Source organism: Ranitomeya variabilis, chromosome 4, assembly GCF_051348905.1.
Source record: "Ranitomeya variabilis isolate aRanVar5 chromosome 4, aRanVar5.hap1, whole genome shotgun sequence".
NCBI lineage: Eukaryota > Metazoa > Chordata > Amphibia > Anura > Dendrobatidae > Ranitomeya > Ranitomeya variabilis.
Genome location: NC_135235.1, coordinates 46,020,660 through 46,045,235, shown reverse-complemented (window position 1 = coordinate 46,045,235; position 24,576 = coordinate 46,020,660). Strand labels below are relative to the sequence as shown.

Sequence of the window (24,576 nt, the reverse complement as noted above, 5' to 3'; positions counted from 1 at the left end):
GGGACCGGAGCACAGGGGGGGGGACCGGAGCACAGGGAGGGGGCACCGGAGCACGGGGGGAGCGTACAGGAGGACGGAGGAGCGGACAGAACTTATTAGGGGGGCGGACCGCGCACCGGAGCACTGGGGGGGCGATCGGTGGGGTGGGGTGGGGGCAGATTAGGTTTTCCAGCCATGGCCGATGATATTGCAGCATCGGCCATGGCTGGATTGTAATATTTCACCGTTTTTTTGGGTGAAATATTACAAATCGCTCTGATTGGCAGTTTCACTTTCAACAGCCAATCAGAGCGATCGTAGCCACGGGGGGGTGAAGCCACCCCCCCTGGGCTGAAGCACCACTCCCCCTGTCTCTGCAGATCGGGTGAAATCGGAGTTAACCCCTTCACCCGATCTGCAGGGACGCGATCATTCTGTGACACAGCATATGCGTCACAGGTCGGGAAGGCACCGACTTTCATGACGCATACGCTGTGTCACAGGTCGGGAAGGGGTTAAAGTAACAAAAAAACACAAATTAATCCACAAAAAAATGTATAAATCTCCCAGCTCTTCCTCTAATAAATGATTCCTCTTCTGTAGAGAAGGGCGAGCCTGAACAGTAAAGTTCGGGGTCTGTACCGAACACCTACTGTTCGGTCACGGACCCCAAACACGGACTTCACCAGGAAGTCTGCGTTACAGTTCGGGTTCGGCACCCCAAACATTGGGTGTTTCCCATGTTGTCATCTGCATGACAGCGCGATAAACACCGGCGACTCTGATCAGCAATAAATTACCGCTGGTCAGAGCACTGCGGCTCCCACGCTGTCAGATGATAGCATGAGCCAGCAGCTGTGACTGGTGGTAAAACGTTTACCTCCAGTCACAGGCGTCGGCTGGGAGTACTACTGTTATGGTACAAGAACCAAACTTTTTTTTAACTGTTCATCCGAACCTGCCGGACCCAGACATCCACGGGTTCACCCATCACTACTCTACTGTGATCTCACTTTGTTTCGTATTATTAACTCAAAAATATGTAAAGAATTCTTCTCTGGAGATCAGTCATGTCCCCCTCCTCAGCTTCACTGTCATGTGTTTGACTCTAAGACAAGTGCCTGCAGCAGGAGCCTCTCCCCATTGCACCGCATCTGCGGTAGTACAAAACGGTACGAAGTCTCCCCCTGAGGGTATGTGCACATGTCAGGATTTCTTGCAGAAATTTCCTGAAGAAAACCGGAAATTTTCTGCAAGAAATCCATTTTTTTTTTGCGTTTTTTTACCGGTTTTTTCGCGTTTTTTTAGCATTTTGCAAGCGTAATTAGCTTGCAGAATGCTAAAGTTTTTCAAGCGATCTGTAGCATCGCTTGGAAAACTGACTGACAGGTTGGTCATACTTGTCAATCATAGTGTTTGACAAGTGTGACCAACTTTTTACTATAGATGCTGCCTATGCAGCATCAATAGTAAAAGATAGAATGTTTAAAAATAATTTAAAAAATTAAAAAATGGTTATACTCACCCTCTGCAGACAGCCGATATCCTCAGCGGCGTCCGTTCCTAAAGATGGTGTGGTTCAGGACCTTCGATGACGTCGCGGTCACGTGAGCGGTCACATGACCGGTCTCGCGACCAATCACAAGACAGCGACATCATCGCAGGTCCTGAACCACACCATCTTTAGGAACCGAAGAGGCAGCATGCAGCGGTGAGAGGCGGGAAGACTCCGGGGGCCATCGAAGGAGAGTATATCACTATTTTTTATTTTAATTCTTTTTTTTTGACCAATTATATGGTGCCCAGTCCGTGGAGGAGAGTCTCCTCTCCTCCACCCTGGGTACCAACCGCATATAATCTGCTTACTTCCCGCATGGTGTGCACAGCCCCGTGCGGGAAGTAAGCAGATCAATGCACTCCTAGTGAAGTCAACTCCGGGCTACAGAAGAGGACACCGCACATTGTGGGAGCGGAGGAAGGTCAGGAGAATCGTTTATTTTTTTATGTTTTGGAAAGTAGAAATGGCATTATATCAGGAAGGGGCCCAGGATGAGAGCCATTATACCAAAATTGGGCACAGGATGGGGGACATTATATCAGAATTGGGCCCAGGATGAGGGACATTATACCACGATGGGGCTCAGGATGGGGGACATTATACCAGGATGGGGGACATTATACCAGGATGGGGGACATTATACCAGGATGGGGCCCATGATAGGGGACATTAAACCAGAATGGGGTGCAGGATAGGAGACATTATACCAGAATGGGATCCAGGATGGGGGGATTATTTTTGAAGGGTGGGAGTCATTATACCAGAAAGTGGCCCAGGATGGGGGACATTGTTACAGGAAAGGGCAAGGATGGCGACATTATTAAAGTAAAGGGCCCAGAACAGAGGATATTATACCAGGAAGGGTCCCAGGATGGTGGGCATTACTACTGGAAAGAATATTATATCAGAAAAGGGCCCATGAGAGGGGAACATTGTATCAGGAAGGTGAACATTATACCAGGAAGGGCTCCAGGATGGAGGACATTATAACAGAAAGAGGCCAAGGACAGGGGAAATTATCTCAGGAAGGGGGTTATAATGAGAGTCATTATTACAGAAAGAGGCCAGGACGGGGATGTTATTACAGAAAGGGGCCAGGATGTAGGAAATTATTACAGAAAAGGGCCAGGACAGGGGATATTATAGGGCCGCACATCTTGGAACTTGCATGGAGCCATAATATGCTGGTGTGCAATGCCAGACAACAAAATACAAGTCTTTTTACGTACGTTCAGTGACAACCTGCTCTTGAACACCTTCCAGAAACACGTGAATAATTATTTCCGCAGCCACAAGGAAATTACATTTTCTGCTACAACGAGCTTAGAAAATTGCACATTAGAAAAGGTTTCTCAAAAAGTCGCTAATGGAGACTGTAAATTTTTCGTACCTTTCCTCTTTGCTTGAGCGATCACATCGGCAGCCCCTTTGCTCATGACTTTGGTGATGTACAGGGGGCAGTTGGCTTGCTTTGCGATGGTTATTGCACGGTAAGCTGCCTCCGCTTCCACCTGGAGGAACCGGATTCATGTCATCTAGATCTATTCCTTATAAAAGTTTACATAAGTGTGAAATAAGCTCAGTACCTCCTCCGAGTGGCTGAGGACATGGCCTTCGGGTCCCGTGACTCCAAGTTCTAGCAGACGCTTTTGTTCCTATATATCACAAATGATAAAACAGACAGGTGTGATATCAGCCCTAATTGTAAAGTGCACATTGATCATGCATATGGACCCCATAGATTTCTATACAGCCCTATTAAATCCAACTTAAATAAAAGCAAAGCATCACCCTATAAAAGTCATATTAAAGAGCCTCCATGCAGGGACACGTCAGGTCCGGCCTGGCCACCTGGCAATTCTGGCAAATACCAGGTGGGCTGGTCCGGCTGTGAGCTGCATTGTCTCCTACGCTTTTAACAGAATTGACGTTCTCAGGACACCGATACCGTTCATAGTTGTGACGGAGTACAGAGCCACCGGCTCCATCACTTACTTCGGCGGTGCGCAGGCTTCCTTCCTGTCTGCGCCCTGCCAGAGGCCAGTGCCACACAGGGGATATTGGCTGCACGAAGACTTCCCTGCATCGCACCGCCAGCGTCCACTGCGACACCGGATAGAAGACAAGACGGAGACAGTGGAGGACGAGGAGTCTGCATTAGGTGAGGGTAAGGATTTTTCATTTTGGGGGGCTGTGAAGAGACCATAATACTGTGTTGGGGGAACTGTTATTCTGTATAGGGGCTGTGGGTTGGACCATACTTTGTGCTGTTGTGGCGACCATGACACTATATAGGGTTCTGTGGGGGCTACAGGGGTGGGACCATCATACTATATGGGGAGCTGTGGGCTGGACCATTACACTCTAAAGGGGGCTACTGGGGTGGGACCATCATACTATATAGGGTGCTGTGGTGTGGACCATTACACTCTAAAGGGGGCTACAGGGGTGGGACCATCATACTATATAGGGTGCTGTGGGGTGGACCATTACACTATAAAGGGGGCTACTGGGGTGGGACCATCATACTATATAGGGTGCTGTGGGGTGGACCATTACACTCTAAAGGGGGCTACTGGGGTGGGACCATCATACTATATAGGGTGCTGTGGGCTGGACCATTACACTATAAAGGGGGCTACAGGGGTGGGACCATCATACTATATAGGGTGCTGTGGGGTGGACCATTACACTATAAAGGGGGCTACAGGGGTGGGACCATCATACTATATAGGGTGCCGTGGGGTGGACCATTACACTATAAAGGGGGCTACAGGGGTGGGACCATCATACTATATAGGGTGCTGTGGGGTGGACCATTACACTATAAAGGGGGCTACAGGGGTGGGACCATCATACTATATAGGGTGCTGTGGGGTGGACCATTACACTATAAAGGGGGCTACAGGGGTGGGACCATCATACTATATAGGGTGCTGTGGGGTGGACCATTACACTATAAAGGGGGCTACTGGGGTGGGACCATCATACTATATAGGGTGCTGTGGGCTGGACCATTACACTATAAAGGGGGCTACATGGGTGGGACCATCATACTATATAGGGTGCTGTGGGGTGGACCATTGCACTATAAAGGGGGCTACAGGGGTGGGACCATCATACTATATAGGGTGCTGTGGGGTGGACCATTACACTATAAAGGGGGCTACTGGGGTGGGACCATCATACTATATAGGGTGCTGTGGGCTGGACCATTACACTATAAAGGGGGCTACAGGGGTGGGACCATCATACTATATAGGGTGCTGTGGGGTGGACCATTACACTATAAAGGGGGTTACTGGGGTGGGACCATCATACTATATAGGTTGCTGTGGGCTGGACCATTACACTCTAAAGGGGGCTACAGGGGTGGGACCATCATACTATATAGGGTGCTGTGGGCTGGACCATTACACTATAAAGGGGGCTACTGGGTGGGACCATCATATTATATAGCGTGCTGTGGGCTGGACCATTACACTATAAAGGGGGCTACTGGGGTGGGACCATCATACTATATAGGGTGCTGTGGGCTGGACCATTACACTATAAAGGGGGCTACTGGGTGGGACCATCATATTATATAGGGTGCTGTGGGCTGGACCATTACACTATAAAGGGGGCTACTGGGGTGGGACCATCATACTATATAGGGTGCTGTGGGGTGGACCATTCCACTATAAAGGGGGTTACTGGGGTGGGACCTTCATACTATATAGGGTGCTGTGGGTTGGACCATTACACTATAAAGGGGGCTGTTGGGGTGGGACCATCATACTATATAGGGTGCTGTGGGGTGGACCATTACACTATAAAGGGGACTACTGGGGTGGGACCATCATACTATATAGGGTGCTGTGGGGTGGACCATTTCACTATAAAGGGGGTTACTGGGGTGGGACCATCATACTATATAGGGTGCTGTGGGCTGGACCATTACCCTATAAAGGGGGCTGTTGGGGTGGGACCATCATACTATATAGGGGGCTGTGGGGTGGACCATTACACTATAGGGGGTTACTGGGGTGGGACCATCATACTATATAGGGTGCTGTGGGGTGGACCATTACCCTATAAAGGGGGCTGTTGGGGTGGGACCATCATACTATATAGGGTGCTGTGGGGTGGACCATTACACTATAAAGGGGACTACTGGGGTGGGACCATCATACTATATAGGGTGCTGTGGGGTGGACCATTCCACTATAAAGGGGGTTACTGGGGTGGGACCATCATACTATATAGGGTGCTGTGGGCTGGACCATTACCCTATAAAGGGGGCTGTTGGGGTGGGACCATCATACTATATAGGGGGCTGTTGGGTGGACCATCATACTATTAGTATTCAATCTTATATAGCGGTATTATTAGAAATATTGGTCTTGTAGTAAATCTTGATTTCCTCTAGGCAGGGTAATATTAGTCATAGATATCTCCATCTGGTTAAGGGTGGGTACAGCATGGGTCCGTGTGCTTTTATACACCAGGGCTAAATTTCAGTCCCAGTCCATCCCTGGACGGCGTTAGGGAAGGGGCAAACTGGGCAGAGGGACCAGAGACTTGCGCTACACCACACCACCAGTCACAGTGTCAGTGAAAACGCCGAAGTTGGGGTTGCATAAAGTTACTCAGCGACTTGGATTCACTAAAAAAAACAAGCAAGCAATAAATCCTTCTCATCTACTGCAATCATCCTGGATCCACCATGCTTCTCCAAGGTCTGAATCAGCACCGGAATTAGCAACATCACTGTTTACCAGCCACTTTACTTAAAGAGTGCATCACAGTATGGTAAAAAATGATATAGTCGCTTCCGGTGCCAATGCAGACCTAGGAGCAACCTGTGCTAGATCCAGTTGGGTGACAGAAGGTGAGTATCATTGATTTTTGTTAATTACAGTAAAGATTTAATACTGTGTTAGTGGTGCAGTATTTCATGGTTTGGGGTCCCACTATGAATTTTGCCCACAATTTGTCTACAACTACCATTCCTACACATATTGCTATTAATGGTAGCACAAAAATGGCTCTGCATGGAGCAAAACACATTGACGCATAAGGAACCCATAGCATCCTATAGCTGCAGGAAATATGCCGCCATACAGCCTCCTTTATACGGCCCTCATACATGCATGGGAAATAAATAGGTTATGCCTTTTTGTCTATGGGCTGTATGTCTAACTGAAGTCAGCCCCATTCATTGCAAGGAGACCGAGCTGCAATACCATGGCATTGCATCATAGCTGACCCACTTTTGGAATCACAGATGAGGTAACCCCCCCTAGATACAAGCAGAAAGTCAGTGTCTACTGGCAGTGCGGAGCAGTCCCAATATAAGGCTTGTGCGCCACAGTGATGCTGGGATATGTGTAAAGTCATGACATTACCAAGACTCCTGAGCAGCTATTGTGGCATAAGCAATGGACAAAAGCATAGGAAAATTCAGTCCCATTGCCCCCAGCATATAACATCCTGCGCTTCGCCCCTGATATATAACATCCAGCTGCTTGCCCCCGGAGTATAACATCCAGCCCCTCACCCCCCTGGGGTATAATATCCGGCCCTCATTTCCCAGTGTATAATATCCAGCCCCTCACCCCCCTGGGGTATAATATCCGGCCCTCATTCCCCAGTGTATAACATCCAGCCCCTCACCCCCTGGGGTATAATATCCGGCCATCATTTCTCAGTGTATAACATCCAGCCCCTCACCCCCCTGGGGTATAATATCCGGCCCTCATTCCCCAGTGTATAACATCCAGCCCCTCACCCCCCTGGGGTATAATATCCGGCCCTCATTTCCCAGTGTATAATATCCAGCCCCTCATCCCCCTGGGGTATAATATCCGGCCCTCATTCCCCAGTGTATAACATCCAGCCCCTCACCCCCCTGGGGTATAATATCCGGCCCTCATTTCCCAGTGTATAACATCCAGCCCCTCACCCCCCTGGGGTATTACATCCGGCCCTCATTCCCCAGTTTATAACATCCAGCCCCTCATCCTCCTGGGGAATAATATCCGGCCCTCATTCCCCAGTGTATAACATGCAGCCCCTCACCCCCCTGGGGTATAATATCCAGCCCTCATTCCCCAGTGTATAACATCCAGCCCCTCACCCCCCTGGGGTATAATATCCGGCCCTCATTCCCCAGTGTATAACATCCAGCCCCTCATCCATGGTGAATAACATCCAACCCCTCGCTCCCGGTGTATAAGATCAAGTCCTTCACTCTCGGTCTATAACCTCTGGCACCTCACCCACAACTGGTGTATAAAATCCAAGCCCTTGCCCCCCGGCATACAACATCCATCCCCTTGCCCCCAGTGTGTAACCTCTGGCACCTCACCCCCTCCCCGATGTATAACATCCAGCCCATCTCCCCCGGTGTATAATCTCCAGCCCCTCACTTGCCATCTGCCTTTAGTAAGGTGTAACAGAACGGCCGATGGTTCAGAGCTCACTGATACCAGCGCGGTCCCGTAATAGGAGTTATGGGTGTTACAAGTCCATTCACACCATTTCTTTCCTCCTAAATCTTCCCCCATCACTTGTGACAGATTATACAGAAGTTGAAGAAAAAGCAGCAACTCAGCCATGAAGTGGAGACCCCGTAACATTAGAGCGGGATCACTGAGTGCTGAGGAGCAGAGGACAGAAAAATCAACACCGCTCTGCTGACTCCATAACTACAGAGTCCAAACCTCCTCTGGAATTAATATCAGCACAAAAACTTTGCTTCTGTCGGGCCTTAATGGCCGAGCAGCTGCATGCAGCCATACATCACCAAGCACAATGCCAAGAGCGGATGGAGTGGTGTACTAAACATGTTCTGTGCAGCGACGAGTCACACTTCTCTATCTGGTGCCTGATTGATGACTTTTGGCCTGGTTATTCGAGGAGAACGTTATCTGCCTGACCGCGTTGTGCCAGGTGTACAGTTTGGTGGAGAAGGGATAATACTATGGGGATGTTTTTCAGGGGTTGACCTGGGCTCATTAGTTCCAGTGAAGGGAAATCTTAATACTTCATCTGACAACATATTTGGAACAATTACCTTCAGCTTTGTGGAAACAGTTTGGAGAAGGTCCTTTTCTATTCCCCATGACTGTGCCCTGTGGACAAAGTCCATAAAGCCATGACTGGATGAGTATAGTGTAGAAGAACATGACCGGCCACACAGAGCCCAGACTTCAACACCATCCAATACCTTTTGGATGAACTAGATTGGACATTGTGAGCCCGGTCTCTCCCAAAAACCAGTATCTAACCTCAAAAATGTTCTTCTGGATGAATAGGCAAAAATTACAACAGACACCTCCAAATTCTTGTGGAAAGTCTTCCCAAAAGAGTGAGAGCTGTTTTAGGAACAGGAACCATCTCTACAGTAATTCCTATGTATGTATAATAGGAGGTCCTCTATGTGTAACGTGGAAGTGACACAATACTTTTGTCCATATAAGGTATCTACTGGATCGGTAATAATTATAACTATGCTATAGAATCTTTCAATTATGGTTTTCCCAAGGGTGTTGAATAGAACATCTGGTCACTCATGGGCATTGATGCTTGATTCAAGATCGATGGTAATGAAGAAACCTCGTCAGCACCATAGACTGATATGTGATCTGCTGCTCAATTCAGACTGTGGTGTTTGGTCAGGAAATCAGGAGTCACAAGTAATCTGTTCTGATAATTGCTGGAGTTAGGGTGGTCACCATTTTGCATGTCCTTATACTCCATTTTTTATGCTTTTGTGTAATTCTTTTGTCTTTTATTAGTGCAGAACTTTAAGGCTACTCCGCCACTGAGGAGCCACCAGTGAGACCCACACTCTTCGAAGAGCTGTAATGTTTCCCTTTGTGTAAAAAAGAACTTGGTTGACATTGTGTGAACATAACAAGTTGCTCACAAGTTTTTCCTACATAGTGAATTATTGAGGTCGCGCTTGAGTCAAGGTAATAACGCCATTTTATACACACGCAACCCGACATGAAACTCAAATCTTGGCATTTCTGCCCACCCCAAAAAGTCTGCCCCAGGGCTTACATCTCCATACAACAGACGATGCCAGAGGTTCCTACATTAGATCCCCATGGATTACAGTACCTCTTCAATAATGTCCCCGTTCTCAGCGTGAACCTGCGCTATGGCTCCTAGATCACGAATAATGCTGAATATCTCATACATCTGTGAACAGATCAAACATGACATTCAGGCTGCTGAGAAGATACAAAATACAGCAGCTACGTTAATGGTTTGACGAGACTGTACCTGAGCATCCGTGCACTGGTATCGGTCCTTGTACGCCATGAAGACAAGAAAGGAATTCACACCTTCAGAAAAAGTGAATGAGGATTTAATGAGAAATCAAATAATTATAAAGTGTCAAGTATAGAAAAACTGCACTAATCTGACATCAATGGAACCTGGAAATGCTGAAGTATCAAAGCAAAGTGTCTTGGGTCTCTTTGTAGCTCCCATAGACTTCAATTAATCCGTCTTCCTGAATGTGTCTGCCGCGGCCCTTACAATACGTGGGGTTTCCAAAGCTAAGACTCCACATAGAAGACATTTATAGCATAGTATATGGCCCCAATTCATCATTGCATTTCCGACAGTTTTTTTTGGAAGTGGATACCAAATCACAATTGAGAATTAGTGACTTTGTGATTTGAGACAAATTCATCAAACAATTTGCGCTTTTTTTTTCAAGATCTCTTTTGTGATTTGTTTTCTGATTTTTACATCAATGTGCCTTTTCCAGATATTTACAACAGATTCATGAAAAGTGACTTTTTAAAAGAAAAGTCTTAAAATTTGCCGCAACTCCTCGCCAGGGGCGATTTTATGTAAGACATTTATTTTGCAGCACTTTTCACTAAATTTTGAGTAATGTGCGACTTTATCCCATAACCAGTTAAAGAAAGACAAAAAGACAATTTTGTGCAAAATTCCTGACTCAAGTGAGCTATTTTGATGGCGCAAAATAAGCATCAAGTCAAAGAAAAAAGGGACTTAAAAAAAAAAGATGAATCAGGCCATAGGGCTTACATGTCCAAGATGAGAAAGACTCTGGATTGTCCATCTCCTCCTCCGATGAGACTTTACAAGAACCCACCCCTAGATTCAGACTTAGGTCTTACTATCAGCACTAGTGATGAGCAAATATACTCGTTACTCGAGATTTCTCGAGCATGCTCGGGTGTCCTCCGAGTATTTTTTAGTGCGCGGAAATTTAGTTTTTCTTGCCGCAGCTGAATGATTTACATCTGTTAGCCAGCATAAGTACATGTGGGGGTTGCCTGGTGGCTAGGGAATCCCCACATGTACTTATGCTGGCTAACAGATGTAAATCATTCAGCTGCGGCAAGAAAAACTAAATTTCCGAGCACTAAAAAATACTCGGAGGACCCCCGAGCATGCTCGAGAAATCTCAAGTAACGAGTATATTCGCTCATCAGTAATCAGCACCCAATATCAGGCCGTCATACGTACCTTTGTCCTTTACTAACGCCTCCATCTCTTCTTTCAGACTCTCATGCCAGTAGGTGATGTCTACATGGAGAGAGTAATCGCAGCACACCTTCCCATCCGCCCATTCTCTCCATTGATCGTAAGCAGAAACTAAGTTCATTCCAACATCAGGGAACACATGGTCAACTAGAACAATACGTAGATACAAAATAGATACATTAGTTTTCTATTTATAATATTTACATTTTTTATTTAATGCAATATTTCCAGGAAAGAATATGGTGCCTCGTGGCCCAAAAATGGCCCTTGCTTTGGATTTTATGATCACCTTTATACATATAGAATAATAATTGACAATCCATATTAGTTTCTGCCGTGTACTCACTTATCATCGTAGTGCCTCCTGACAGAGCCGCTTTTGTTCCTTGGAAGAAGTCGTCAGCACCTGTCATTCCCAAAACTGGCATCTGTAGTCTTGTGTGGACATCTATTCCTCCAGGAATAACCAGTAAACCGTGAGCATCGATGGTCTTCACTCCACCAGGAACAATCAGATTTTCTCCAATTTGCCTGCATAATAAAAACTAACAACTAAAAAGAGTCCAAAAGCAAAAAGGTGGTTTATTGAAAACCTTGAACATGATTTTCCATGATCTCAGTTGAGTTTTCTAAAACTTTTTCCTATCTCCAGCCTTCTATTGTGTCAGTCAAGATGATAATGAAGAATATAATGCAGATAGAATTGATATAATTTAATCATTATTTGTAAGAAATAATTCAAATTGGTCTTCGTGGGCTTTATCAGATATCCAGTTGCCAGTGTTTGAGATAGAAAGGCTTTATGATGAGTATTTGCTAGTTGTATAGAGGAAAACTCTCAGCAATTTCCGTCGGCGCCATAGACTTCATGTTCCATTTCACCTCTTCCTACCCATGGTGTTGCAACTCATTCAGACGTCCGTTTTTCTCATGTATGACAAAAATGGACTGATGTTTTTTCATCAGAGTTTGATCAGAGTGTTTGATCAGTTTTTCTAGTTTGTGAAGAGAAATAACAAAAAAAAAAGTTTCTCTACCACCTGGACCTCACTCAGATGTCATCTCAGTGTGGTCCAATTTTTTCACAGACCGCGTTACCAATTTTGATCCAATCCTCAGATCAAAATCTGACATACATTTTCAATTTTCCGCCGACCGTTCAGTCCGAACATGCGGATGGCCCCATAGACTGTTAGGGATATGAGCACTATCCGCAAAAACACAGATATCACTCGTATGAGAAAATTGGACCTCTGAATGAGGCCTAAGATGCAGTAGCATCCACAAGCACTAATTAGGGCATCGACTTTATACTACAGGTAAAAACAGACTGTTGTAAGAAAGACCTTATTCCGAAGTTACTTAAAGAAGCACTCCTCATAATCCTCCTCCTCCTATCAAAGTTTATATCCTCTTAATATATTGCAGCCATCACATTATATGGCACTGGGTTCTTACAATTGCTCACTTTGCCTTTCTGCCAAGCTAATTCTTCTCTTTTCTCTGCTCTATGTATATACAGGAAGTCTCTTGTCCCTGCATTTATCATTCCCTTCTTCACCTCGTGACCCAGATTTTCCCTCCTCCTCCCCCTGCCACGGACTTTTGCAGTGACTTATGACTCATACATGGAAAATTGACCTCCTGTTTCTATATAGAGCTTCTTCAGCTAGTGTGATTTTAATCACGTCATAGACCTAATGGAAAAGAGAAGAATTAGCTGGGTAGAAAGTCAAAATGAGCAATTGTAAGTACACAGTGCTATATAATACGATAACTGCACTATCGTAAGAGGATACAAATTTTGATGGCAGGAGTGATTCTTTATAAACAAGAAGTGGAGCAGTTGCCATCTAAATCATCACAGCTTTCATTTTTTAAAGGGATTGTCCAATTTTGGAATATATTTTTTTTCTTAAATGAGTATATTTGGGGCTAAAAATATTTTTTCAATTGGTTTTAATTGAAAATTTAGCACCATGTGGCTAATACAGCCCCTTGGTCTCCATGCTCTATTGAACCACGATGTAGTCTGTGATCATAAATCAGTTAAGAAACGCTTGAAAAAAAGATAGATACCTGAGCTAGAAACTTTCAATGAGACTGTTGGATTCTCAGTTAACTCATTCTGCAGCCAGTAGTAGACACCGCAACGCAAAGACTTTACAAGGCAAGCGGTGCAAAATGTTTAATGAAACACAATCGCAAATATGAATTTTAGTCCACAATACATGCATATAAGCAAATAAAAAGAGAAAAAAAAAATAGCGGGGTGACTTTCATATTTGCTTTGGAAAAATACTACACCTTACTCAGCATAGCAAAACTTACTTTATTAAGCCGTCTTCAATGTATATGTCTGCACAGAATGACTGGTCATCATTTACAATCTTCCCTCCTTTGATCAGAAGTCTGTCACTCTGCAGAAGAAAAAAAAAAACAAACAGAATATACAGGAGGTCGTCCAGCCCAACATTCCAAGAGTGGAACACACGCACATAATGTGTGGACTGCAAAAACTTTACACAGGTGATAGAGACTATGTCAGGAAAATCTATCACATTACATGAGTCATGTAATTCACAACCAGAGGTATTTCTGTTTTTGCGACCCTTCTTCCCAGAGCCATAACTTTTTTTATTTTACGGCCAATATGGCCATCTGAGGGCTTGTTTTTTGCGGGAAGTGAAGTACTTTTGAATGACATCATCGGTTTTAACATATCATGTACTGGAAAATGTTGGTGAAATTGCAAAAAAGTGTAATTCCACAGTTTTTTTTGTTTTGTTTTTTACCATGTTCACTAAATGGTAAAAATGACCTGCCTTTATTTAAGTGGTGAAAGGTGCTGGCTCAGCACTGGAGCCCGCACTAAACAGGGGGAGTCCGACTATTATGCTCGATGTCGTAAAGTGGTTAAAGGGGTTTTCCCACGAACACTGCGAATTTTAAAATTGATTATAATTAATATATATTGGGATAATAATAATTTCCACAATTGGATGTGATTAAAAAAAATGTTCCTGTGCTAAGATAATCTTATAAATGTGCTCCCGCTGTGTACTGTGTAATGGCTGTGTCTGACCGTACAGGAACATGGTCTGATCATATCACAGCTCCTGGGCAGGGGAGGAAGCAAAAGAGTATACAGACATTACAGCACAGGGATCACAGCTGATTCTTTTTGTGAGATAAAGCATTTTCCTGCCTGTTTTATTTTTAAATGTTTCACTTCAAAGAAAGAATTATTTGCGATCCCCTGCTGTCCTGTGTCTGTATAGTCTTTTGGTTCCTCCCCTGCCCAGGAGCTGTGGTATGATCAGACCATGTCCCTGTACGGTCAGACACGGCCATTACACAGTACACAGCAGGGGCACATTTATAAGATTATCTCAGCACAGGAACATTTTATTTAAACACATCCAATTGTGTAAATTATTATTATTCCAAGATCTATTGATTAAAATGAACTTTGTTAATGGGGAAACCCTTTTAACTCCACTGCACATTTCTCCATAGTACCAGGAGGTGCAGCTTTAGACTTCTTTGTGTATCTTCATGAGTGATAAACTGTTATACTAAACTCCCACTGAGCTTATGGAACACAGGATGAATTTTGAAGAAAGCCAAGATGGAGTAGTTAAGTTTAGGAAAAGACTGTCTTTTTAATCAGAGATTGAGGTTTATTTGTGTGGTAATATTTGGCCATGGTGAACAAAAAGAAATTGTTGAAAGTATTCCAGCTCCTGGCAAAAAAAAAATTATTCTATTTCATATTAATAATAAAAATTACACTAAAAAGCAGTGGGACAGAGAGCGACGCGTTTTGAATGTATTCCAATGTTCTTTGTCAAAATTGGTCAACCTTTGGGAATCAAGCCAGTACCCAATGTCAAGAAGGTTGAAGAAACTGCAGAAAATTTGGGCAAAAGCATCAGTAATATTGATTCGAGAGGACTGAATAAACGAGCAGACAGCTATCTCTCCTGACACCCCAATATTCAGCCTGGTCATATGCTCATGTGATCTTTCTGGATGCTGTCAGACTCCTGTGATATCGTCTAAACAGTCGGCAGAACAAAATTTCAAGCCGCCTGATCATCTCAACTCACAGAGTCTGGAGGTCCCACAAACATTAGATGGTTTATTATTTGCTATATAGCGCCATCATATTCCGCAGCACTTTACAGACATTATCATCACTGTCCCCATTGGGACTCACAATCTACAGTCCATATCAATATGTCCGTGGAGAGTGGGAGGAAACAGGAGAACCCGGAGGAAACGTGCGGAAACAGGGAAAACATACAATCTCCTTACAGATTTGAACATTGGCTGCGGAGCTGACGTCTCGTCCACAGCACAGGAGGCAATCAGTGAGCTCAGCGGCTCTGGTGGGGTTGTTCCATCTACACTGAGCTCACTGATTGATTCAGTGTTGCATCCAGTGCTAAACACCTGGAGCAGCGACCGAAACTCGCCAGTCAACTCAGGGAAGGGGAGCACCACGCAGTTTGTTATTTTTTAATAAAACGCAATTGGGACCAAACATTATGTGAATGGGAACAATCCCTTTGAATGAGCGTGTGATCATTTTGACACAGGTCAAAAATTCTATTAGTAAGAAGAAATCTGTCAGCAGGTGTGTAGACTGTGCATAGGCAGAAAGCAACCAGCCAGTGGTGGGGGAGGGGGAGAGCTAAACATCAGCAGGTTTACTAGTTCTCTGGTGATAATCCCCTGTTGATAAAACTGTGATTTTGTTTTTATCAATACTACAACAAGCAGCCTAGTACAGTGACAAATTGTTGAAGGTCTTTTTCTCTACATTATGCTGCTCTCAGTTTAGGTGGCAAAAACCTGGGGACAGATTCCCTATAATGCCTTAGACGCATGGCTAACTGTCCCATCCGAGTGGCCATGAATATTACAACTTTGTGGTGTTCCGGTACAGAATCTGACTCCCTGTGTATATCACATGCTTCACTTTGCTTGCTTTCCCATATAGCTGTATGAATGTATAAGCAGGTTGCGGGATGCAGTGACGGACAGGAAGCAGACCAAGGGTTAACAAGGGGTTTAATAAACAGTAGTTACTCCTCGCAGGGAGATATGTACACAAGGAGCAAGGTTATACCTAATGCAGAGAGAACTAATAGGGGGGAAGGTTTTTTAACGAACAGGGGGAATAATACAAATAATACTCTTAAGGTCGGGATCACACATACGCGAGATACGGCCGAGTCTCGCAGGTGAAATCCCTCCTATAGCGCCGGCACTTGGGAGTGGAGCGTGCAGCTCCATGTGTTGCTGTGCGGCTACACGCTCTGCTCCGGAGTGCCGGCGCCAGAAGAGGGATTTCACCTGCAAGACTCAGCCGTATCTCGCGTATGTGTGATCCCGGCCTAACACTTTGGGAATCAGCCCCGGGTGTGCTCCTGCCCATGACTGAGGAAGTTTAGATTATGTGACAAAAAGGGATCTGTCACAGTTCTGTGAAATAATGGGGGAAACTTCCCTGGCGTTAGCGGTGTCCTCCTGTGGTCCTGATGATGGCGGTGTCCTCTGGTGGTCCTGATGATGGCGGTGTCCTCCTGTGGTCCTGATGATGGCAGTGTCCTCTGGTGGTCCTGATGATGGCGGTGATAGTCTGTGGTATTATCACGGGCACTGGCCCCAATGGATGAAGGGAGGGAGGAGGAATAGTCTCTTCCCTCAGCGGTGACAGTCCCTACACTGCCGGACCGTGTGACACTGTCCCGACACACTCTATAATGGCCAGCTCGGTCTGCTGTGCCGTACCGATGAGCACCTGTATCCTGTACACAGACCTTGTCTCTCACGGTCAGTACTCCTGGCCGGGGCGGCCTTGTCAGCGTCATCGGCTGAGTCAGCAGTCTCTTAAAGGTCAACGATGTAAGCGGGGACAGCGGTGTTAGCGAGGACAGCGCTACCTGTGGTATGTCAGCGGGACCCCGTCGATCGTTTCCTGTCAGCGTGTCCTCTCGTCCCCGGCTCCAGTCAGCGCCGCTCCGTCACCTCACAGCTGATCTTCTCTGACAGGACTCTCCTGCGCTCACCGTTCCCGCCTGAACTGTTGAATTTCTGCAGGCGCATTAACTGTCTGCTTAGCCGTGCCCCCTTCTCTGGATCACACGGGCACCCCAAGCCCTCCCCCGTGTCCTAGGTGACAGACCCCACGGTTCCGGACCCGTTACGGATGAGGCAAACCTGGTTAGTTTCTCCCCCTTACATTTGTACGATAATTATATGTTTATACTGTAGAGTATATGTTATCAAATATTTATGTATCCATCGATAAATAATCCATCAAGCGCAGGCAATCACTATATATTGGATTCATGCTTTGTCTCCTGTTTTGTATATTTATTATCTTTCATCTATGTATCTATTTTTCTGTCATATCTATCATCCATGCAGAGATGGACACAGATAGAAAAGGGCCCCTGTGTAAGAACAATGTAGGGGCGCTTTGCAGTCCAATAGCCGTGTCTATGAGAGAATCTGCTTGCTGATTTGGAGATGGTAGTGGCCCCTTATTTCTTGGGCCCCGGAGTGGCTGCATCAATGATACATCCACCCCTGCATCTATGTATTTATGTGTTATCCATCTATCCATCATCTATCTATTTATCTATCTACTAGATGGAGGCCCGGTGCTATCGCATTGGGAGGGCAGTAATGTCACAGTGGGGGCAGCCTTTGCAGCGGGAGGGTGGTAATGTCACGATGGGGGCAGGCTTTGCAGCGGGAGGGCGGTAATGTCACGATGGGGGCAGGCTTTGCAGCGGGAGGGCGGTAATGTCACGATGGGGGCTGGCTTTGCAGCGTTGAGAATCTTTCCCCCCATGTGCTCGCCCACCTATCCACTCTCTCTTTCCTCATGTGCTGACTTCTCCCGCCTGTGCTCTCTTCTTTCACCTGTCTACCCCATGTGCTATCCCCCCGTCTGCGGTCTCTCTCCATCTTGTGGAGATGTGCTGCCCGTTTGTCTCCCCCTGTGCTCTGTCTCTCCCACCCCTGTGCACTTTCTCTCTCCCCCATCTGCTGTCTTCTCCTCACATGTCATCTCTTCTTTGACCTGTGTACCCCATGTGCTCTTGTACACGGTCAGAAACAAACAATTTTTAAAATGAACTTTCGTGACCGGCTTCCTCTGCCTGTAGACACGTCACGCATCTGCCGCCGGGATCAGCCGAATGATTCACTGCACCTGCGCTGAATTCGAGCTGGCGCAGTAATCAGACCGCCGCCATCTTTGTGGCAGCGGTCAATGAATCATTTGGCTGATCCCAGTGGCGGCGTGTTCGCGACGGTGTTCCGGTGGTGGTACCGTGCAAGAGGCTGCTTATGGCGTATACAGTGTGTGTGTGTGTGTGGTGCATACAGCGTATACAGTGTGTGTGTGAGTGTGTATGTGGTGCAACGGTGTTCCGCTGGTGGTACCGCGCAAGAGGCTGGTACCACCAGCAGTTTCCATATTGAGATTCCCATCACTTGAGTGTCCCAATATGGAAGTCGGTGAACTTACGCCGCTTGGAATTCTGGGATCCGGACACATCTGGACGGAACAGGATGTAAAGACATTACAAGGTAAGTATATATTAAGATTATCTATCTCATTTCTATCTATCTATGTAACTATCTATCATCTATTATCTGTCTCATTTCTATTATCTATCTATCTCTCTATCATCTACCTATTTTCTATCTATTTTAGGCTAGGGACACACGTGCGTGCATTCTCTCATCTGAGAGACTAGGGCCGATTATGCAACTCATGCTCTGATCAAACTCTGATCAGCGTCGACATAGTGTGCTCTGATTCTCTTGGATTAGAGAAGATGGAGAAAAAAATTCTCCATCTTTTCCATTATGTCAGTGCACGGAATTCAGACTGCATTCAAATGTCACCTGAGTGCAGTCCAATGTTTTCCACGGACTCACTGAGTTGCATGGCCGAGTGCGATCCGAACATCAGAACAAACTCGTCCATGCTGCGACATGTGTGCACAGCCCCATAGAATATCTGCGATCTGTAGGACTGCACCTGGATCAATAATACAGATGTCTGCAGCTTCCCTTATACCTATTTATCTTTATCATCTCATATCTATCTAAATATAGTTCTATTTAATATTTCTCATATTTTCTCATCTTTTTTATTATCTATCTGGCACAGAGGCGGACACAGACAGAATAGGGCCCCTGTGCAAGAACAATATAAGGTTCTCATGCAGTCCAATAGTTCATCTTAAAACACCCCTTTATGTGTCTGTGACAAAACCTGCTTGTTACTTTGAAGGTAGAAAAGGGCCCTGGCCCCCCTGTATCAGTATTATCTACCATTTATTAATCTATTATCTATCATCTATCTATCTAATATCTCTCCTGTCTATTATCTCTTCTACCTATCATTTATCTATCTATTATCTATTTATTATCTATCTACCATCTATTATCTATCTATCTATCATCTATCTATTATCTATCTATTTATTATCTATCTATCATCTATTATCTATCACCTATTATCGATCTATTATCTATCATCTATCATTTATCTATCTATCCATCATCTATCTATCCATCATCTATCTATTATCTATCTATTATCTATCTATCATCTATCTATCATCTATCTATATATCCCATCTATTATCTATCTATTATCTGTGTATTATCTACCTATCTATCATCTATCTATTATCTATCTATATATCTATCTATTATCTGTCTATTATCTACCTATCTATCTATCATCTATCTATTATCTATCTATTATCTATCTATCATCTATCTATATATCCCATCTATTATCTATCTATTATCTGTGTATTATCTAGCTATCATCTATCTATTATCTATCTATATATCTATCTATTATCTGTCTATTATCTACCTATCTATCTATCATCTATATATTATCTATCTATGTATCTACAGTATCTATCTATCTATCTATCTATCTATCTATCTATCTATCTATCTATCTAATATGTTTTATCTAAAATCTATTTTTATGTGTGGCATCTATTTTCTATCTCATATACCTACACTCCCACATCATTTAACCTTTCCTCTGATCTCAAACAATACATTTTTTTCCCTAAAAGCACAAAGCGATCTAAATATAAAGCCAGCGCAGCAGATAAACCCATGGAGGAAGGTCAGAGATGGACAACATCCAGAATACTATAACTCAGCAATGGCAGAGATACAATGTGATACATGGAGGTAAACAATCCTTCCTTCCATCCTGGGAGCTGGAATCATCTCTGTATCATCATCACGGTCCAGACTCTTCCCTAGTGCCGTCCTTTACCCTGTACATTATTCTCTCCTTATTATTACCTTTCTGGCTGCAAAATACTGTATTTAATGACATAATTGCCAAATAATCTGTTGGCTTCTCATCCTGCAGCACAGACTGAACAGATTTATTTGCATTCATCAGAGGGAAACACACTGACCCAGATTCAATACTTGCTCATTAGTGATGGTAATGTACAAGCGAGTGTGGTGTGATGTGTGTGGTGTGATGTGTGCGGAGCGGACACTTATTCATATAGGAGATGATGATAGGGAATGCTGAGAGTGATGACCACAATAACAAGAACACAAGCCCCAGCTATCCCCAAGATGTGGCCCTGGCAGCCTATGTGCATGCACAGGGTAATGGTGCGCCCTCTCCACCAGTATCCTGCATGCACAGACCCAGCCCTAGAAATAAAGGCAATGTTGGGGGGTCCCTGGGTACACTGCATATAGGGGCCTTGTGGCAGTGACTCTTCACTTATCATGGCTGTCATCCTCCCACCTGCCCCCTCCCTGCAGCTTACACTGATCCTGGGGATGTTCTTCTTCCCTTGGTAAGACATCCTGGCTGTGTGAGAGCAGATGAGGGGTCCCCGGTGCGAGGCTCTGCTCCTAGGTGCTGGGCTGCTGCTCGGATGGGTGGGGGATGTGTCCCTGCGCTTTTTGTTGAGCAGCCTCTGTGGCTCCCCCTGCACTGGAAGAAGCAGCGAATCCTTGATTACAATGCCAGCCTCATCCTCCAAGCTCCAGCCATGGGCCTCTCCTAGGGCCTGAAGCCAGCCCACCTCCCCCCACCGGGGGGCAGACAAAAGGCAAGGCTCTCCTGGATGAGGAGGAGGATGAGGAGGATGACCCTGCGCCCTCTGCTGGAGCCACAGCGCCCCCGAGCGACCACACCGAGCCAGTGCCCAGCGCCCACCGCAAGGCTGGCCTTCACTATCTCACTGCCACATGCGGTCCTCCAGCCCGGCAGGCAGTGGGTTAATGCATCCATCACCTGCTCCTGCATCTGCAGCAACAGACTCCGGGACCTGACAGTGAACAGACCGGGACACTTCAATAGAAGGTTTCTGGATACATCTCTGCTGACAGGACTACAAAAGATTGGGAGCTATACATGGCAACATCGACCAAGCGACAATTACTTTGATGGACAAAAATAAAAGATACAAAAAAAAAAAAAAATATATATATATAGAGGATAATGGATACATAGAACATACAGTGTGTGAAAAAGAAAATTATACAGATAGAAGGGTCGAATTTGGATGGCTAAACAGGTGTAGTTATGTGTGTGTCTGTGTATATATATATATATATAGACAGAGTGAAAGCGAGAGAGACTGCACTCCAAAAATATGCAAAAGAGAAAGTGCATATTAACTTAATTAACCTATGTGGCACCGTTTCAGTTTGCTTATTTTTTAGATAGATATTTGATTGATTGATAGATAGATGGATAGATAGATAGATAGAAGATAGATAGATAGAATATACTATATATATATATTATAGATAGAAAAAGGAAGGGAGAGATGATATAATAGAGTGACATATAAATAAATATGTGATAGACAGATAATAGACGATAGATTGATAATAGATAGATGGATAATAGATGATAGATAGATAATAGATAGAAGAAAAAATTGGAACAGCACCGTATGGATGAATTTAGGGTGCAGGGTTCTCCAAATAAATATCCATTTGTATAAATAATAAAAAAGAAAAAAGGAGGCAGCACTGCAATAAATGATAAAAAAAAGTGGACTTTACTAGCCCATATGGTGTGGTTGTGACCAGCCTTTCTCAAGCCGAAACATTGCCACACCATATGGGCTAGTAAAGTCCACTTTTTTCATCATTTATTGGAGTGCTGCCTCCTATTTTGTTTTTTTAGATAGATGATAGATAATAGATAGATAGATCTATAGATAGATAATAGATAGATAGATGATAGATAGATATAGATGATAGATAGATAGATGATAGATAGATATAGATGATAGATAGATCTATAGATAGATAATAGATGATAGATACCAGACAGAGAGATCAGATACTTTTGGTGCTGTATATGCCATGAAGCTTCTCTTTCCCCTTTACCTGGGTGCTCCATAGAGATGTCTTCTTCTGCCCACGTCCATCTCCTCGGTCATCCTCCTTCTCCGCCGAGCCTTGCCCCTCCATGCTGCCCACACTGCTGCACTCACTCCCGGACTCGCTGAGCCCACCTGAGCTGGCACTAGATCCGGAGCCCTCTACTTTCTCGTTGACACTTTTCTTCCCGACACTCAGGGAATCAAAGTTAATAGTTTTATTTTCGAATGCCCCCTCCACATTGCAGAACATGCCCCCATACTTCTGCCTGGGCTTCGGGCTGCCAGAACCAAGATTAGAAAAGTAACTGGGGACCTCTCCATCTACTTTCTCAGTCCTGCTCCTCTCTGCCATTGCTGCTGGATGTGTGACTCTGCAGTGTAATCCAAAGTGAAGTCTCTTCTTGGTCTGCCAGGCTCAATTTGAGGAAGGGACAGTGTCTACAACGTGTCACATAACCCCCTGAGGTTATAGCCCAGATGGCAGCTACTTCTAAAGGCTGACACTGCTGTCCAAGGGGTGTGGTGCTGAAATAACGAAGTGCAAGAACACTGTCTGCAACAATAGACTGGAACAGAACAAGGCATTGTGGACAGTGTTTAAATTGAGGGTATAGATAGATAGTTAGATAGATAGATAGATAGATAGATAGATAGATAGATAGATAGATAGATAGATAGATAGATAAAGAGAGATAGAGAGAGAGAGAGATAGATAGATACAAACTAGATAGATAATAGCTAGTTAGATAGATAGACAATATAAGGATAGATAGATAATAGATAGATTGATAGATAGATAATAGATTTATAGATAATAGACAGATAGATATATAGATAGATAATTAATAGATAGATGATAGATATATACTGTAGATACTGTAGATAATAGATGGATTCATGCACAGTATTTAGGTAGATGAATAGAAAATGTGACATAAATTGGCGATTTCGTGTGTGCCTATCAGCCACAGCAGCGTAACCTTTCTTTGATGGAACCCTAAACCTTCATTTTTCTAAGTACAGTTTATATAGCAGTAATGCAGTTCCAATTTCATATATTCAATGTTTGCATACTTCTTAGCTCTTACAGAGGGCTGCTGTGTTCTCTTGTTTGTAGATAGATAATGGAAACAAGAGAGGATAGATAGTTATAGAATGATAGATTAATTGATAAGGGTAGTATGGTGGCTCAGTAGTTATCACTGTAGCTTTGCTGGGGTCCTGTGTTCAAATCTACAAGGAGTTTGTATGTTCTCTTCGTGTTTGCGTGGGTTTCCTCCGGGTTCTCCGGTTTCCTCCCACACTCCAAAGACATAGTGATAGAGAATGTAGATTGTGAGCCCCAATGGGGAGAGTGATAATGTCTGCAAAGTGTTGTGAAATTAATGGCACCATATAAGTGAGTAAAAATAAATAAATTGAATATTAGGTGAGAATGGATACATAGGTGTGACATGAATGTAAATAATAGATAGCTAGAATAATAGGTGAGTATAAAATATTGCAATGTATTGTCTGCAACAATGACTTTTTTAAGGGAACAGAACATTGTATTGTAGACATCAGTGGCGTACCACCAATGGCGGCAGACCACGCTGCTGCTATGGGGCTCGTGATTCGGTGGGGGCCTGATCTGCTACCAGGAAACACCCCCCCCCCCCGCGCCCGGCAATGTACTTTCAATTGTATCAGCATTGACATTGTTGAAAATAATGATGGGAGCCGGAGCCGTCAGCTGAACTGCTCCCATCATTCTCCCTTTACAAGGGAGTTCTGTGACGTCTCAGCACAGTGGGAGTGCAGTGCACCTTCTGTGCTGGGCAGTCTAGAGGGTCAGAAGACACACTGCAGAGACTGGAGCAGCAGGGGAATGGGGAGAAGTGAGTATGTATTTACTTACTTTTTATGTATGGAGCACTATATGGGGCCAATAATACTGAATGGAGGACTATATGACACCCATTATACTGTAGGGTGGAATATGTGGTGCACATAATACTGTATGGAGGACTATGTGGTGCCCATAATACTGTATAGAGAGCTATTTGGTGCCCATAATACTGTATGGAGGACTATGTG

The 24,576-nt window shown here is 44.5% G+C and overlaps 1 protein-coding gene across 2 annotated transcripts in view; it reads right to left on the bottom strand.

Moving 5' to 3' along the window:
• Positions 1-22,849, bottom strand: part of DPYSL4 (dihydropyrimidinase like 4) — a 48,038-nt gene extending 25,189 nt beyond the window's left edge. The window contains exons 1-9 of one of the 2 annotated variants that reach the window (XM_077258441.1): positions 22,502-22,849; positions 20,432-20,439; positions 13,388-13,474; positions 11,403-11,587; positions 11,039-11,203; positions 9,815-9,876; positions 9,650-9,730; positions 3,124-3,192; positions 2,928-3,048 (exon numbers count right to left, since the gene is read on the bottom strand). In XM_077258441.1, the coding sequence (XP_077114556.1) occupies positions 2,928-3,048; positions 3,124-3,192; positions 9,650-9,730; positions 9,815-9,876; positions 11,039-11,203; positions 11,403-11,587; positions 13,388-13,474; positions 20,432-20,439; positions 22,502-22,849 (1,126 nt within the window). Of the gene's footprint in view, positions 1-2,927; positions 3,049-3,123; positions 3,193-9,649; positions 9,731-9,814; positions 9,877-11,038; positions 11,204-11,402; positions 11,588-13,387; positions 13,477-20,431; positions 20,440-20,919; positions 21,356-22,501 lie in introns of those variants that run through there. The other variant, XM_077258439.1, reaches the window with a different exon arrangement.
• Positions 22,850-24,576: the final 1,727 nt, after the last annotated feature.